Source organism: Camelus dromedarius, chromosome 11 (assembly GCF_036321535.1).
Source record: "Camelus dromedarius isolate mCamDro1 chromosome 11, mCamDro1.pat, whole genome shotgun sequence".
NCBI lineage: Eukaryota > Metazoa > Chordata > Mammalia > Artiodactyla > Camelidae > Camelus > Camelus dromedarius.
The window spans coordinates 59,375,613-59,393,532 of record NC_087446.1 but is presented as its reverse complement, the minus strand read 5'-3'; the positions used below and the strand labels follow the sequence as shown (position 1 = coordinate 59,393,532).

The 17,920-nt window shown below is 43.3% G+C and overlaps 1 protein-coding gene and 1 long non-coding RNA gene across 2 annotated transcripts in view; one reads left to right on the top strand and one right to left on the bottom strand.

Moving 5' to 3' along the window:
• Positions 1–17,920, top strand: part of LOC116156315 (uncharacterized) — a 68,614-nt gene that overhangs the window by 28,603 nt on the left and 22,091 nt on the right. The window lies entirely within an intron of this gene.
• The window catches only part of PPM1H (protein phosphatase, Mg2+/Mn2+ dependent 1H), a 227,627-nt gene continuing 222,884 nt past the window's right edge, over positions 13,178–17,920 (bottom strand). Inside the window, exon 10 of the mRNA XM_031462356.2 lies at positions 13,178–17,867. Within this exon, the coding sequence (XP_031318216.2) occupies positions 17,720–17,867 (148 nt within the window). The 3' untranslated portion in view covers positions 13,178–17,719. The remainder of the gene's footprint in view (positions 17,868–17,920) is intronic.

Here is a 17,920-nt window from a genome sequence, read left to right as displayed (position 1 = left end):
GACTTTCTAAGCAATGCATTATTCCTTCAGTTTCTGCCAAAGCTAAACCTTTGCCAGGCCTAAGCCGGCTCTACGTGGAGGCTGTTGCCAAGTTGACTTCCCTTTCTCAGTCCAGACGCTGCCCCCCAGCTCTGCTCGAAATTAATAAAGCCAATCAGAAATGCACAAAAGCCGCCGGCCAATCACTCTTCTCCAAGCGTTTGCCGTCTCCTCTGCGGTCAGATAAATCATGTTAAAGCTATTACACCAATGACCATAAATTAGGGGGCCTGCCGGTGCGTACCTCCGGAGGACAGGGCAGGCTAAGATTATTCCAGCGCTGGGGTGAGGGGATGCAGGTTCCCGCGGCGAGGGAGGGGCGGCGAGTATCCGCGGTTACGGCAAACCCCAGCCGGGCGCGCAGCCTCCCGGAGGACTGGCGTGTGGGCTGCGCCCAGCTGTGGCCACGGCGCGGCTCGATCCCCCAGGTGCGGGGACTCCATCTGCACGGCTGCGCCAGACTATTTACAGCCGGGGTTCGGCCAGTGATTGCTGGCATGGAAAACTCATTTCTCAGCCCGGCTTTTATTTACACTCTTATTAGGGAGACTTCATTCACATCGGAATGGCAGCGAGTGGCTGCGCCGAGCTTGGCCCCGGGCCAGCCAGCGGATCTGGAGCGGCTGAGACAGGGCTGCCCTCGCCAGCGACCTTCCGTGCAGAGCGCGGGGTGGGCACGGGGATAAAGGCGCCTGAAGCCCCGGCGCAGCCACCTCAGCGTTTCACCTCCACCCTGGAAAAGTTCAGTGGCTTTGTGGCTGAATTTCTCCTTGTGTTAGCGTGGCCGGGCAAGGGGGCGGGGAAGTAGTTCTTTGCAAACGTGGAACGTGAGAAGACGAAGAGTGGTGTGCTTTAACTCCCATCCAAAACCGTAGGTCGAGATTCCATCCTCCCCCAGACCCCTTTCCACCCGCCCGAACCTCCCCTGCCGGGTATAGCCCACACATCCAGTGAGGATGGACTGTAACGACTCCCAGGAGGGAAACTTCCCGGCTGTTCTTTCCGTTGGCACCGCCTAAAGCCCCGAGCCAGCCGGCGCCTGTGCGTGTGAGCCTGCATGTCTTGAAAACCTGCCAGCATTCTGGGCACATCTGGGGCTCCTAACCATGCATATTCATGCCCAAGAGCAGCTAAAGCCAGGTCAGCTACTTGGAGACAATGAACTGTGTTCTTGAAGGCTGACCAAGCCCAGGAATTCGATAAAATGACGACGGGCAGTCTCCTCTCTGAGTCCTGTGCAAAGCGTCGTTAACACTTGAGGCAATTTTTCACCCCCCAAAGGGACAAAGGAAGCAGGGAGTGTTGCTGTGGGGAGGGGGTGTCAGTTTCTACTGTCTGTCTCTTGCCTATAGAAGTCCTCAGCCCTCGGAGGAGTGGGGAGCATCCTCCTCTTTTCTCCTGTGTCTGGTCCCTCTTGGCTTACCTGTTCCCCCTCCCTTCCTCTTACCGTTCTCCCATCTGATGGCATCACTCTTCTCCTTTCCTTCCCTTTGTTCCCAGAGAAGAGTGGGTCCTCTTCTGCCCTCCTGACCCTCATTTCTATCACTTTGATCAGTAATTCCCTCTCCTGGTAGCTCGGGGGCACAGTCACTCTTCTGGGCTCCAGTGGCACTGGGAAGAGGACGTAAGAGCAACACTGGACACACTGCTGCTCCCCCACAGGCCTGCAAGCCAGTGAGGGGCACTGTTCTAGGCTGAATTATGAGCCCCAAAGTTCATTTGTTAAAAGTCCCAAGCCACAGCACCTCGGAATGTGACTGTACTTGGAGGTAGAGACTTTAAAGAGGTAAATAAGGTAAAATGAGGTTATCTAGGTGAGGCCTAATCCAATATGATTGGTGTCCTTTAAGAGGAAACTTGGACAGAGACACCAGGGATGCACACACACAGACAAAAGACTTTGTGAGGACAAGGAAAGGCCACGCCAGGCCTGCAGAGACGCCTCAGGGGATGCCTAACCTGCCAACACCCTGACCTTGGACTTGGTCTTTGGGTGTCCAGAATCGTGAGAAAATAAATTTCTGTTGTTGAAGCCCCCTAGTCTGTGGTGTTTTGTCAGGGCAGCCCAAGCCAACTGACAGAGGCACTAAAGAAGCCGGCTCTCCTCCTCCAGGACTTGGAAGCTCCCTCAGGATGGCTTGGGCCTGGCACGGCCTTTTCTGTTGTTGGTATATTCTACGTGATCTTGTTTTTTGATAAGAAACTACCAACCAGTGGAATTTTGGTCAGTAGAGCTTTAGTCATACCCTTTCTGTTTAATTTTCAGTTTTGTCCTGTGTAGGTTTTCCAGGTAAAAAATACAGGATACTCATTTAAATTTGAATTTCAGAGTAACAGCAAATAATCTTTTAAGTATGTCTCAAATATTGCATGGGACATAATTGTTTTTAAAAATTCTTTATCTGAAATTCTGATCTGACTAGATGTCTTATATTTTTTATTTGTGAAATCTGCCAGCTAGTTCAGGTGTGTATGTCTTTAATATCTTTACACAGTGGTTCTCACATTAGAATCAACTGGAGAACATTTTAAAAATACTGATGGCTGGGTCCCTCCCTGGGGGGATTTGGATTTAATTGGTTTGAGGCCTTGTTGGCAGGATTTTTTTTTTAAAAGCTCCCAGGTGATTTTAATGTGCAGGCAGGGAATAGAATCCCTGCAGGAAGAGACAGGTATTAACTAATTAAATGTTCATGGCTAGTGAATTGTTGGATTTAGGTTCCCTCCAGCTTAAATTCTTTGGGTTTTGTTCTGCTAAAAAAATGTCATCTTATCACTCTTGTTGCTAAGCCCAGAGGCAGAGGTCAAGTAGATCATCGAAAAATGCCCTGTTTGTATGTGAAATAGCCTTATTTCAGGTCAACTGAGCCCACAAAGAGAAGTGTCAGGAGCTGTAATACTGATACCATTGCAGCAAATGACTCCATCCCGACACTTGAGGTTTTATAATAAGTGCAGCTGGGCACCCTGGTCAAAGATTTACCTTATACCATTGCTTTTATTACAGCTCAGTGCTCAAGAATGTAGGACATATTTTAAGCACACTTCTAGTTCAAGAGGAACTTGAACATAATTTTGTTCAGTTCTTCCAGACCCTCGGTATCTCTTGGTCTTCGGCTACTAATTGGCAGGTATGGAGAGCTAAAGCTTACCTGCTGCTTATTTGTTACTGAAAAATTTATGGGAAGTTCAGGTTATCGGGGCTAATACCCCTGGGCTAGCACACCATTCTTTCTGCTTGGGTAAGGGCCTTATATTTGACTCTGGTACTCAATTTCATCCTGAAAATAAGCCTTGCCAACATCAACGTTCATAATAAGGGCTAAGGAGATGCTGGCATAGAGCTCCAGCTGAGTCAGAGTCAAAACTAGAGCGAGAGGGAAATAAAATGCCTGTGGAAGAAATGCATTTTACTGAAGATGGTGTTGGTGGGTCAGATGATACTGCCTAATTAGTACAAAGTTCAAGGTTCAGGGATGGAGACTGATGTGAAGGGCTTTGTTAAAGATGCTGTCTAAGTGAACATGTATGCGATGGAGGTCTTGTAACTACTGCTTATTCTCTGATGAGACATTCAGAAAACTGTCGTACAGGGAGGCAGTTGAGTGTAGGAGAGAACTTTGGATTTAAAATTCTGGCTTTGGTGCTGCTTGGCTCTGGGTCTTTGGACAACTGCTTAACCTGCTGGAAACTTTACTTCTTCATCTGCAGAAGTGCTTCTGGAATGGCAGAATAAAACCCCCTGAAAAATTGCCAAAAATCACCTTTTTAAGAACTCTAGAAATTAAGCAAAGGATTACAACAATCCAAGGAGTGTTTATTCATGAAAAACAGCTGAATCTTGGCAGGAACAAAGTGGCATTTTAAGGAGACCAATTTCCTTATGCTTTCTCCAGATAATGTGGTAGCCTTGAATACCAACAGCCTCGAAACTAAAGTATCTCTGAGATCCAGCAGACAAGCAGCCAGGGAAGAGGGCAGAATGGATCTGTGGCTCCCCAAAAAGCCCCAGCACCAGAGAACTGTCACTGTTTGACTCTCACTCTCTGGAAAGGCCCCATTCTCAGGGCTTGTTTTAACTTGACCAGCTCTGTGTGAACAACTCTATCCCCAAGGTGTTAGTCAAAAACAATCAGCAACAAATGTTTAACATCAGAGCTGTCTAAGGCAGTCATACCAGTTGAGAAGCTGACCAAAAAACTGAAAAAGGGAAAAACTGGTGAAAATGTCCATAGAGGGCTTTGAAAAGCTACAGCACATCGCCGAAGACCTAGAGGTCTGTGCACGTGTGCAGGACAGTGTGCGTGCCCAGGAAGGACCTGGCTGACCTTGAGTCTCTGCAAAAGCGGGAAGTAAAGGCTAAGGTAGAATTGTAAATTGCTTTCCACAGCACTGAAGATGTGTTCCACATCTGATGGAAAACATTAAGCTACATATCCAAGGGCTCAATGAACTCCAAGTAAGATAAACTCAAAGAGATCACAACCAGACACATCACAGTCAATCTCTAAAAAGCATCAAGAGAAAAAAATTAACTCCTCACATACAAGGTAAGAGTAGTATCCCAGAAGAAACCATGGAAGCTAGAAGGTGGTGGGATGATGTATTTAAAGTGTGGAAAGGGAAAAAACAAAACAAAAAACAACAAACCTGTCAGATAAGAATTCAATATCCAGCAAAACTGTTCTTCAGAAAATGAAGGAGATATTAAGACATTCCCAGATAAACTAAGAGACTCTGTCCCAAGCAGACACGTTTTACAAGAAATACTAAAAGGAATCCTTCAGACTAAAATGAAAGGCTACTAGATAGTAACTTGAATCCATAGGAAGAAATAAAGAATATATATGAGAATTATAAAAGACTGTATAGATGTACTTTTGCTTATAACCTTTTCATTCCATATAATTTATAAGACAACTGCATAAAACAATGATTACTAAACTTTTGAGAGGCTTATATTGTATAGAGATGTAATTTTTATGATAAATAATAGCACAAAGAGGAAATGAATGGAAGTATTTATTGAAGCAAAGTTTTTTATACTACTGAAATTAATTTTGTATTAATACATACTAGATTGCTTTAAGTTAAGATGATAATTGTAATCTCAAGGGAAACCACTAAGAAAATAACTTAAAAAATATAGTAAAGAAACAAAGGAGTTAAAATGGAGTACTAGAAATTAAAAGAAGACAGTAATGGAAGGATAGGGAAACAAAAAAGACGTAAGACACACAGAAAACAAATAATAAAAGGGCAAACTTAAGTCCTACATTATCAATAGTTACATTAAATGTATACAGACTACCCATTTCTATCAAAAGGTGGAGACTGCCAGAATGAATTTAAAAATATTATCTAACTATATTCTCTTTATAAGTAGGCCCTCTGATCACAATGGAATGAAATTATTTCCTCATCTATAAAATATGATACCTGAGAAGGGGATAAAAGAACTCAGATCTCAAGTACTCAGCAAAAGGCCTAATAAACATATAATACTTAATACTTATAAAAACAGGTATGTTTTTCTTTGCATCATGGCTGGAGTGTGGTAAATGATAGGTAAACATCCTCCTTGAAATTAAAAAAAAAAAAAAATTAACTGCTTTGAGTTGGTGGCAGAATGTAACTGATGGTGTCTTAGTACTGAGAAAACACGGTATCGCAGCCCTGGTGCATCCACCACCATCGTGGCTAAAAGCTGAACTAAAAGACTATCTTAGCAATAAAAACCTGACATTTATAAATTATTCTGTTTGTAACTCAAAACAAGGTAAATGATTACTGATCTGTTTTTTCTTAATGATAAGTCATTAGTGTATATTAATATGTCTGATTTTTTTCATTCATTTCACACCAGAGAGGCAAGATCAGGCCATATTTTCATGAGTTAATTCGTCTGATCAAGGTATTAAGCTTGACTTTTTACCATTTTAGAACAGATCCTAGCTCAGATTGTCCACAACTACTGGTGTTCAACAGAGCAGATTTGAGTGACAGAGTCGAAATGGCCTCGAAAATATTTACTGCCTGGCTCTTTACGGACAAGGTTTGCTGAACCCTAACCTAAGAATTAAATAATCCTTGGGTGGACCTGGTAGGTAATATTCCAGGAAAGACATTGAAAAAAACAGTCATCCTTTTAATTCCAAATATGCATTAACTTTCTTCAACATGGCCAGTCTTGTTTTTGTCTGTATGCTGTCAGTTCCTTCCCCCTACTTAATGTTTGAAGCAATTCCTAGGTGTCTGTAGATGATGCTATGGTGTACATTTGAGTCTATTTGCATTGTATTTTAAGGCATATACTAATAAGGATAACACTTAAGTTTTTCCTAAGTGTGAAAACAACTGAACTGTTAATTTTCCTTCAGGTTCCATAATGCAATTGGTAGACTGGCCACATGTCCCCTGACTTAATCTCAGAGTTTCTAGGAATCAGAAATTTCATTTTTTCACCTAGGACAGTGAGAGTAGAAATTTCACAGTTCTCCAGAATGTCCTCCCAACTTTTTTCCTCACTGACCAAACTCAAAAGGGAGGTGATGTCTAATTCAGAACTCTTCAGACTGCTATTTTCAGGTTCCACAGTTCTTTAATCAGAGCTGACTGGTTACTAATACACTAGTAGTGCTTAAAGCACGTGAAACGACTCGCTTTGGGGCGTCTTCCTGCTGTGACTTCACTTTTCCCCCATCCTTGTGTCAACAATTTCCCCACGCCCGCCTCACAACAGTGCCTTCTGAAGGGGCTTGTCTGCTTTTACTTTTTTTGTGACTAGATTTGTAAATTAAAATTTAAAAAGAGGGTAAAAGAGAAAGCTCATATTTGTATGCCCCTTTCAGAGGACACGGCACCTATCTCTGCCACCAACTCAAAGCAGCTAGAATTTTTTCTTTTTAATTTCTAAGGAGGATGTTAACCCATCATTTATCACTCTCAGCTATCCTCCAGGTCTGCATTCAGACCTTCCAAAGACCTGTCCTTGGTCCCCTTGGACCAGCAAACTGATCAGACCCAGTCCTTGCAGGGCAGTCAAGGTGCACCCTGCCTCCATCATGTGCTCAGTCACAATCTGAATCTCTTGCAGGCGGCCTAAGTGGAATCAGTAAAGCAAAGGAGGTTAGCTGGTCGGCAAACCTCATCAGAACAGAGACATGAGACCAAAAATGTAGAGAGAGAGATACTCAGCAGCATTCTTCTTGAGCATAGTGACAGAAAAGCAATTAAAAAGGCAGACTCATTGCTGGGATATATAATGTGCTTTTTGGCCTGTCATTTAATTGAAAGAAAAAAAAAACTGGGATGGCAACAAATCTGAAGTATTTTGTAGATGGGGATTTTTAAATGAAGATGAGAATTTTAAAACTTCTCATACTCACAGTTTAAAAATTGTGTTCTCCCTCTGATGTAAGCTAACATTCTCAAGCAACAGTCTTGGGAGCCAAAGACCACCTGACTCTCCCAAGGGTCAGACATGGTACATGGGATGGTCTTATAAGTGAGGGGTCAAAGACCTTTATTTTCCCCTTCTAGGCTCGTAGCACCAGTCATAATTTTCCTGGCTTACTAATGATCATTATAAGCTGCAAGAAGCAACAGCACAAGCATGGAGGAGAACTCTTGCTAAGATACCATCACAGCCATCAGCGCCTCTGCCTTATTGCTGTAAGTTGGTTTTCCCATTTCATTCATTCTACCAGATTCCAAAAGGAGGATTATTCTCCAAGTTAAAAATGTACTTTCCTTTTTTTTTTTTTTTTTTTGGGCAGAGGCGGGAGGTAATTAGGTTTATTATTTTTTTAATTTATTTTTAGAGGAGGTACTAGGGGTTGAGCCCATGATCTCGTGCATGCTAAGCATGCCCTCAACCACTTGAGCTATACCTTCCCCCCATAAATGTACTTTGTTAATGCCATTTTCTTCTTTTTTTTAATTTATATTTTTAACCACTTTACCTAAATCCCCCAGACCCAGGTTGTTTGTATCTTGTTTTAGTTATCTATTGCTGTATTAAAAATCTTTGTGGCTCAAAACCAAATCCATTTGATTTGCTTGTGTTTCTGTGGGTCAGGAATTCAGGCGGGACTTAATGTAGATGGTTCCTCTCTGCTCTGTGACCTCAACTGGAATGGCTTGAACAGCTGAGAGCTGGCTGGGCCTCTTTCTTCTTAGGGTATCACCTAGAGTCTCGAGGGGTTTGAAGATCAAAGATGGCCTCACTCCCAATTCCCAGGCACTTAGGTTCTCTCCCTGGTAGCCTCATCAACCAGAATCTAGTCTGACATTTTCAGGGTGGCTGGATTCCAAGAGTGAAAGCAGGTGCTACAGACCTCTAGAGACCCAGGCTTGAAATTCGCAGAATGTCATCCCTGCCTTCTGTTAATTAACACAGTCACAGGCCAGACCAATTCAAGGGATGGAGAAACAAATACCACCTCTTGGTGAGAAAAGGAGCACTTTCAGACATAGAAGGCGTAGTTGGCAGCCATCTTTGGAGACATTCTCCCACAGCTCTCGAGCGGTAATCCAAAATGCTAAGCAGTACTCAGAGAATGCTAGATGACTCCTCCACCTTCCACAGGGAAAAAGTGTCTCAGTCTAAAGGTATCTAATCCAAAGACTCTTCTCAAGAGTTTCCACCATTGAGTGGGGGAGGAGGAGGCGTCATCAGCGTTAGGGGGAAAGAGAAGGTGAAAAGAGCTGGAGAGATGTCACAATAAAATCATTCTAATATGAATGTGTTCTGTCTAGTCTGCTCTTCTGAACTAAGCTTCAGATACGCTTTAGTCTACTTTTAGCTTTCTTTTGTGAATCAATACTTCGATTATTTTTTAACATTTTGTTGATATATTCTACATTACTTTAACTTACTGGACTCTGGAACTAAGCAGAATTAACAGGTGGGATAAGACTTAAAAAAAATGCTAAGGTCACTTTTCTCTGTAAGATGGTACATTTTACTAGTACTTTGTAATTACTTAAAATGCTTAAGCAACTAAGGAGGGTCTTGAGTCTTACTGTCTTCACCTAGAATATTAGTCACTACCCCTCTCACTTAAGAATACCTCTTGGGATAAAGGGGTTAATTCAACAAGAAGATAGAACATTTGTAAACATTTACGCACCCAGTATACAAGTACCTAAATATGCAAAGCAAATACTAACATACCTACGGGGAGAAATAGACAGCAATACAATAGTAGTAGGGGACTTTAATACCCCACTTACATCAATGGATAGATGACTCCGATATAGGTCAATAAAGAAACACTGGCCTTAATGACACATGAACCAGAGGGACTTACCAGACATATACAAAACATCCCATCCAAAGGCAACAGAACATACATTCTTTTCAGGTGTGCATGGAACATTCTTGAGGATAGATCATGTGTTAGGCCACAAAAGAAGTCTTAAACTCAAGAAGATTTAGATCCTATCAGGCGTATTTTCTGACAACAATGCTATGAAAGTAACAATCAATTACAAGAAAGTTGGAAAATTCACAAATATGTGGCAGTTAAACAACATACTGAAAAAAATCAATGGGTTGATGAAGAAATCAAAAACACCTTGAGACAAATGAAAATAGAAATACAACATACCAAGACCTGTTGGATGCAGCAAAAGCATAGTGATAAATGCACACCTCACGAAACAAGAACATCTCAGCCTAACTTTGTACCCCAAGGAACTTTATATCTCAAGGAATTAGAAAAGAACAAAGCCCAAAGTTAGTAGAAAGAAGGAAATAACTAAGATCAGAGCAGAAATCAATAGACTATGAGAAGTGGAAAAGATTAATGAAACCAAGAGCTGGTTCTCTGAAAGACAGACAAAACTGACAAACGTTTAGTGAGATTCACTGAGAGAAAGAGAGAGCTGAAAGAAATGAAAAAGGAGACATTACTGCCACTGCCACAAAAATACAAAGGATCATGAAACTACCAGGAACAATTACAGGCCAACAAATTGGACAACCTAGAGGAAATGGATAAAATTCCTAGAAACACAGCCTTTGAAGACTGAATCATGAGGAAATAGGAAATACGATGAGACCAATTCCTACCTAGTAAGGAGACTGAATTGGTAAAAACCCACCCAAAACACGGAAGTCCAGGACTGGATGGCTTCACTGGTGAATTCTAACCAACTTTCAAAGATGAATACTCATCCTTCTCAAACTCTTAAAAAAAAGAGGAAGAAACACTTCCAAACTCATTTTATGAGGCCAGAATTACCCTGATACCAAAACCAGACTAGGGTATTACAAGAAAAGAAAGTTACAGGCCATATATATCACTAACACACATATATGACTATCCCTGATAGACAAAGATAAAAAAAAAATCCTCAATAAAATACTAGCAAACCGCATCTAACACTACATTAAGAGGGTCATACATCATGATCAAGTTGCATTTCTTCCAGGGATGCAAGGATGTTTCAACATCCATCAAACAATGTGATAAATCACAGTTACAAGATGAAAGGTAAAAATTATATGATCATCTCAGTAGATACAGAAAAAACATTTAACAAAATTCCAACATTCATTTAGGATAAAAATTCTCAGTAAAGTGGTTAAAGGGACCTACCTCAACGTAATAAAGGCCTTATATAACAAGCCGTAACTAACCTCATACTCAATGGTGAAAAGCTGAAAGCTTTTCCTCTGAGACCGGGAACAACATGAGGCTGCTCACTCTCACCACTCCTACTCAACATAGTGTTGGCAGTCACGGCCAGAGCAGTTGGGCAAGAGGAAGAAATAGAAGGCATCCAAATGGGAAAGGAAGAAGTAAAGCTGTCACTCTCTGTAAATGATATGATAGTATAACCCCCCCCCCCACAAACCCTAAAGCCCTCACTAAAACACTGTTAGAACTAATAAATGAATTCAGTAAAGTTGCACGATACAAAATTAGTATACTGAAGTCTGCTGCATTTCTATGCATTAATAACAAGCTATCAGAAGGAGAAATTAAGGAAACAACCCCATTTACAGTTGCATCAAAAATAATAAAATTTCTAGGAGTAAATTTAACCAAGCAGGTGAAAGACCTGTGCACTGAAAACTAAGACACTGATGAAAGACACTAAGGACACAAATAAATGGAAAGACAGACTGTGCTTACGGATTAGAAGAATTAGTAGTATTAGAATGTCCATACTACCTAAAGCAAGCTACAGATTCAATGCACTCTCTATCAAAATTTCAATGACACTTTTCACAGAAATAAAACAAATCCTAAAATTTGTATGGAACCACAAAACTGCTGCATATCTAAAGCAATATTGAGCGGGAAGAACAAAGCTGAAAGCATCATGTTCCCTGATTTCAAACTCTATTACAAAGCTATAGTAATCAAGACAGCTTGGTATTGGCATGAAAACAGACACACAGATCAGTGCAGCAGAACAAAGCGCTCAGACATAAACTCTTGCACCTAGTAATAAATTAACTGTTGTCATGACAACAAAGGAGCCAAAATATACCATGGGGAGAGGACACTCTCTTTAATAAGTGGTGCTCTGAAGACTGGACAGTCAGATGCAGAAGAATTAAACTGGACTGGACTTACAATTAAAGACTTGAGTGTAAGACCTAAAACCATAAGAATCCTAGAAGAAAATGTAGGTGGTAAGCTCCTTGACATTGATCTTAGCAAAGATTTTTTTCAATTGGATACCAAAGACAAAAATAAACAAGAGGGACTACATCAAACTAGGAAGTTTCTGCACAGCAAAGGAAACCATCAGCAAAATGAAAAAGCAACCTAGTGAACGGGAGAAAATATTTGCAAATCAAACACATGCATATGATTTGCAGATAAGTGGTTAACAGCCAAAATACATAAAGAGCTCATACAACTCAAAAAATCCAATTAAAAAATGGGCAGAGGATCTGAATAGACATTTTTCCGAAGAAGACATACAGGTGGCCAACAGGTACATGAAAAGATGCTCAACATAACCAGTCATCAGGGAAATGCAAACCAGAACCAAAAGATACCACCTCATACCCCTCAGAAGGGCTATTATGAAAAAGACAAGAAATGACAAGTGTTGGCAAGGATGTGGAGAAAAAGGAGCCCCTTCTGCAGTGTTGGTGGGGATATAATTTAGTGCAGCCACTATGCAAAACAGTCTGCAGGTTCCTCAAAAAATTAAATAGGACTACCATATGATCCAGCAACTCCACTTCTGGGTATTTCTCCAAAGAAAATAAAAACACTAAAAAGTTATATGCACCCTCGTATTCATTGCAGTATTATTTACGGTAGTCAAGATACGGAAACAACCTAAATGTCCATCAGAGGATGAACAGATAAAGAGGCTGTGATGTGTATTCACATCATTCAGCCGAATGAAATCTTGCCATTTGTGACAACATGGATGGACCTTGAGGGCACTATGCCAAGTTGTGATGCTATGTTTTATGAAATAAGAGAAAGACAAACATGGTATCACTTACATGTGGAATCTGAAAAAAAGTTAATTAAAAAAAACCCAAAACTATTTCATAAATACAGAGAACAGATGGGTGGTTGCTAGAGGCAGAGGGCGGGGAGTTGATGAAATGGGCCCAGACTTCCAATTGTAAGGAAGTCCTGGGGATGTAACGTGTAGCAGGGTGACCGATAATGCTGAGTGCGTATTTTAATGTTGCTAAGAGAGTAAATTTTAAAAGTTCTTATCATAAGAGTAAGAAGTTCATAACTATGTATGGTGATGGATGTTTTCTAAACTTAATGTGGTGATCATTTCACAGTATGTACAAATGTCAAATCATTATGGTGTATACCTGAAACTAACATGATGTTGTATGTCAGTTATACCTCAATTGAAAAAAAAAATTATAAAGAATACCTGTTGGAACTAATTCTTGGGAGTGATATCCACGGTAGGGCTAGAGGCACTGGTGCAAAGTGCGGCCTTTACTGCTGGTTCCTGTGAGGGTTTACGGTGTTGGCATCCGCTCCCTTCTGACTTCCTTTTGAGTCTGTTCAGTTGATGACTCCCCCATGAGGCCATGACACTCATCTCATTCCATTACCTGATATGAAGAAACTTGTTAGTGAATTAAAAGAAAAGACACAAAAAGTTTTGCTAAAGACGTCCTATATACAGATATATAATATTTTATTTTAAAATGGCGTTGAGCATATGCATTTCCTTAGCTTTTTCCAGGGAACATTGCACCTAAGTTTCAAAACACACAAAATAGGTCCCCTTTACTAAACAGTATTCATTTTTGGGTTACAAAAGTTAGGGTTTCACAATCACAAAGCATAAAGGTACATGGTTCTGAAACCATTTTCAGGCAGATTCCTCTCATTCACTGATTCACTGTACGTAGGGTTGGGTTTTTTTTGTTTTTTTTTGTTTTTTTGGAAACCCAGACCATGATACATTCCTTGCAGATGATCTCCACTGTGGGCTTCCCTGGGTTTCCAGAAGAAACAAAGAAAATAGAGGCAAAATAGGAGTAAAAGAGCCACTTCAAGACTCCCCAAACAAACACAAAATTCAATGGAAGATTGGAAAGTGGAGGACACGAGATTCTCCTTCAAGTACATCACAGTAGAAAACAGCACGTTTACAGCCTCATTTGGTCACTGTCTACCTCATCGCTACATAAACAAAACTTCGTCTAAGACACAGAGGAAAAATTAAAACTATTTACACAAATCACACCATAGATTAGAAAGAGCAGCGCTCCCTGGACTGGCACTCAGATCTGACAAAGAGCCATCACAGTGCTTACAGAAGAGGCAGGTGGGGCTGGCTGCTCATGTAGTGTCCTTTGAAAACCTCCAGTGTACACACATAAGCCACGTCACCCACACAGTACACTCGGTGGGGGGCTATGGTTTGCAGACCATGACACGTCTCTGCAATTTTAAGTCCTCAAAAACCCAAGTTCCTGATGTAAAATTCTGTCTGGCAGCTGGACACTGTTCCACTCTTTTCTTAGATCTGCTAACTTGGGGTCAGCCTGGTGGTTTTTTGCATAGACAACGACGCTCACTGCTTTCTCCAAGTGTCCTAGTAGCGTGAACTTACCGAAAATAGAATCTCATAAAAGCTTAACATGTTCCCTCTGAAAACAGTGGAGCTGTTGGGTCACTTAAGGAAAGGTAAGAAGAGCCTCAGACTGTGGTAAGAAGAAAAATCACTGACCACTCGTGGCCTTGTAGATAAAGCTGACGAGCAGATGAGGAAGGGGGTTAGACCGGAGTTTTAAAGATGTGGGAGATTTTTTTCCAAGTATTTCCACGTTAGTGCTCTTGGTAAACTGAAAACTCTGTCCGAATGGCCAAATGTGGACACTGGGACCCATCCCTGCCCACCAGTGTCCACTGACAGCTGTGGTTCTTTCCAAAGAGTCAGTGAATACTTAGAAGAGTAAAAAGAACGAGCACAGCTGACTTCACACAGCCCCATGGAGGTAAACTGTTAGGGATTAAAGCACTAAACACCCCAGATTCCCCAAAGCTGCATACTGTGGGAAACAACGAACTCCCACTTTGGGGGCTCTGTCCTGTTAGACAGCTGAGTACCTGGCCTAGCCTGATTTTCACTTCTCTGTTCCCTCCCTGAGAGCAGCAGGTAGGGAGGCGCAACCACAACAGAACCGCTGCTCTGATTTCAGGTGTGAGGAGAGCAAAGGCTTGGTTTATCACCCGGCAAAATGCCTCCGTGTGGATGGAGTGTGAGTTTGCTCTCTTTAGGGAAAGAGAGTGTCACCAGATATTCTGAAGACCAGGGCCCAGCCCAACAGAGGGATTTAGAACTGAGAGAGCCTTTCTTTAAAGGGGCCACACGTCCCACTCAGACGGCCATAAAGACTTGGCTAGGAATTCGGAAGCTTTTTATTAGAGAAGACTTCCTCTGAGGCTGCCAGGGCAAGCAGATTTGGCTGTAAGTCAGACACATGAGATATCAGAACCACGTGTAAGTGTGTTGCCTTTTGACCTTACAAAAAATGCTCCAAGGGCTGACTGTTATGTAGAGACAGTCACTGCTCTGGGATGGGACGACATGGGGCCCGGGTGGAAAGTAAGGCCAGAAGCAGGGAGGCTCAGTTCGCAGAGCAGTATCCGTGCCGTGCAGATCAGCCACAGGCAGGAACAAATCATTTTTTCCCCACATGATTTACTCGCCTTATTTGTGGTTTCCCTCCCACCCCCCAGACAGAAACATGGCTTCAGCTTGCTGCTAAGGTATTTCCACCCAATGGGCTCATGAAAAGAATCCCTAGATGCCTAACTAAATCCAGTGGAACTAAATGCTCAAGACTGTAGGATAATAAGGGGGTTCCAGAGGTTTTCCTGAGACGTGCCTTGGCAGGAAATGAACTAAAGAATTCGAGTGGAGGGCTGTCATGACATGTACATGAAACGCACATCCAAACTGGCTCCTGAGCCTTGAGTAAAAAGAGAGAGGCTCAAGGTAGGGTCCGGAGAAGAGCCCAGGAGGGAAAAGAAACAAAAGGCCGTGGGGACGTGGGGGAAGAGGTGCTTGTGAGGACAGCTTCCCAGGGAAGGCAGCTCAGAGGCCTCCACGGAAAACTTCCCCAAGTTTCTGCATTTGTACCTGATTTTGAGAGTCGAACAGCGCAGGAACAGGAAGTGGACCACACTGCTGTAGGATACCTGCATGTGTCCCCAGAGCATCACATTCTGCCAGAGAAGCAAATGGTTTACCATAGACCCCTCCCCACAGAGATGTTGCCGGTAGCTACGAGATACTGAAGGGGGAGGGGAGCTGTCAGATGAAGGTGACCCCTGACTAGGGAGCCGTCCAGTTCTTCCCAGGCAGCATTTTGGCAAACACTTGGGGGGTAAATGCCCACCATTCTTCACCTGCCAGACCAGGCTTGGTTTCCACACTGTGAGGTGAATCCAGGAAGGCTCCAGGCCATCCCTAAAAAACAGCTACATTCCAGAACGCAAATACAAGTGATTACCTCGCCCAGAGGAAAGGTGCCTTATCCTCCCGCCTGGGGAAGGGATTCACACAAACAGGAGAACTGGAACTGGCTCTCTAGCCTTTGGGGGAGGGGGGGGAGGATCACAGCAATGACCTTTTTCTTTATTGGGTGGGAAGAATGCTTTTATTACAAAAAGTGGTCAAAATAGTGATGATACCAGAGGAGGGCTGCCGGAAGGAGACGCGGTCATTGGACACTGCTCTCCAAGGACCCCCAGTGCTGAGAAGTGGTCTGCCTAAGAGAGAAGTGATTTCTGAAGATCAGTTTTGCGATTCCTCCTGACAGAGAAGCAGCAGGTAGACCTGATCTGTCCACTGCTTCTGCTGCTGATCCTGCTCTTGTGCGGAACACTCAGAAGTGGGGCGACAGTGGGAATCATCAGGGTCACAGTGCTTGGGCCACTGGGACATGATTCCCTGGAGGAGGAACAGGGTGCACTGCATGAGAATGACCAGTCAGCCAATTCAAAATCATTTTTATCAAATGGCCATTCGGAGTGGGGGGCCTTGCCCAGATATTGGTGGGGGGGCTAAGCCTGCTGCTCCCTGACAGAGCTCTGATACTCACACGTTACTAGGAGTGGGCCTGGGGACAGTCACAGCCCATGGATCCCAGTGGAGGAATGGTCCTCAAATGAGGTATGGTGAACCGAATGCTATGAGGAGCTTCCTAAACGGCTCGATTCAACACTGCTTTGTGTGTGTCCCAGCACAGCACGTGCGGGAGAGCCAGCCATTCCAGAAATAAAAGCCCAGACTCTCAGAGAAACTGCAAGCCACACCGGGGGGGACCCTTGAAGACAACAGAGGCACTGCTGACCCAAAGAAACACCTATATTTCCATGAAAACACACTGATTTGGTGAGAAAACGCAACTCAGGAATAAACTGTTACATAGCAAAGGCTGAACTCCATCAGCCCAGGCACCGCTCCAGATGGCTGCCTGGCTGGTGTAGGCTATGGGGACAGTCTTGGCTGGACTAGGACACATAAATTCCTCGCCAAGGGCTTGGAAAGCCCCAGGCTGTTCTATGGAAGGGAAACAATTAAGATTCAGGGAATATCAAAAAAGAAAGAGGTCCCTGCCGCACCCTACCATCACCAAAAAAGAAGAGAGAGTGAGACAGACAGACAGACACAGACACACAGACACACACACACACAGACACACACACAGACACACACACACACACACACACACACACACACACAGTGTTTCCTGAAGTAAAGCTCAGGCTTACTAGAGGGTGGGCACGTACATATTCTGCAGCAGGACCCCAGCTTTCCAACGTGGCACTTTTAACCCATAAAGCTGGCAGCTTGGCAGGCTGAAGAGTCTTCTGCCTCTGGATAAAATAAATATGATGTATGTGCCCCCAGATGGGCAGTGGCCACCTAGGAGGCCCATGAAAGGAACCAACAAACACAACACTCAGTAGCAGCCTTTATGTTTTGTTCTTGTTGAGTATCGAGACCTGTTACTAAAGAGGAAACTGAAACCCAAGGGTCCTCCTGTAGCACAGCCAGAGGCCTCTGAGCAGCAAGCTCCCCACCTGGGCTGGGAAGAGGTGGCATCACCTGGAACTCGGCTGGAGCACTTCCCAGCCCCACCCTGCCAAGAGGCAGCCCCTCTTTCTTCCCTTCTGTCCTCCCAAAAAATCCTGGGCTGTTTTCATGACAGTCTGTTTCCGTGTATTAAAGGAATGACATATACAGAAATGTCGTCTCCTGAGCCCAGTCGGTCATTGGATATCCGCCATCCTCTGTCCTTCAGGACACCCCGGGCACGCATCACCAGGTCCTGAGCTGCCAGTGTGTACCTGTGCAGGGAGAAGCAGGAAGGAGGCCATCAGGGTGGCATCAGGCAGCATCT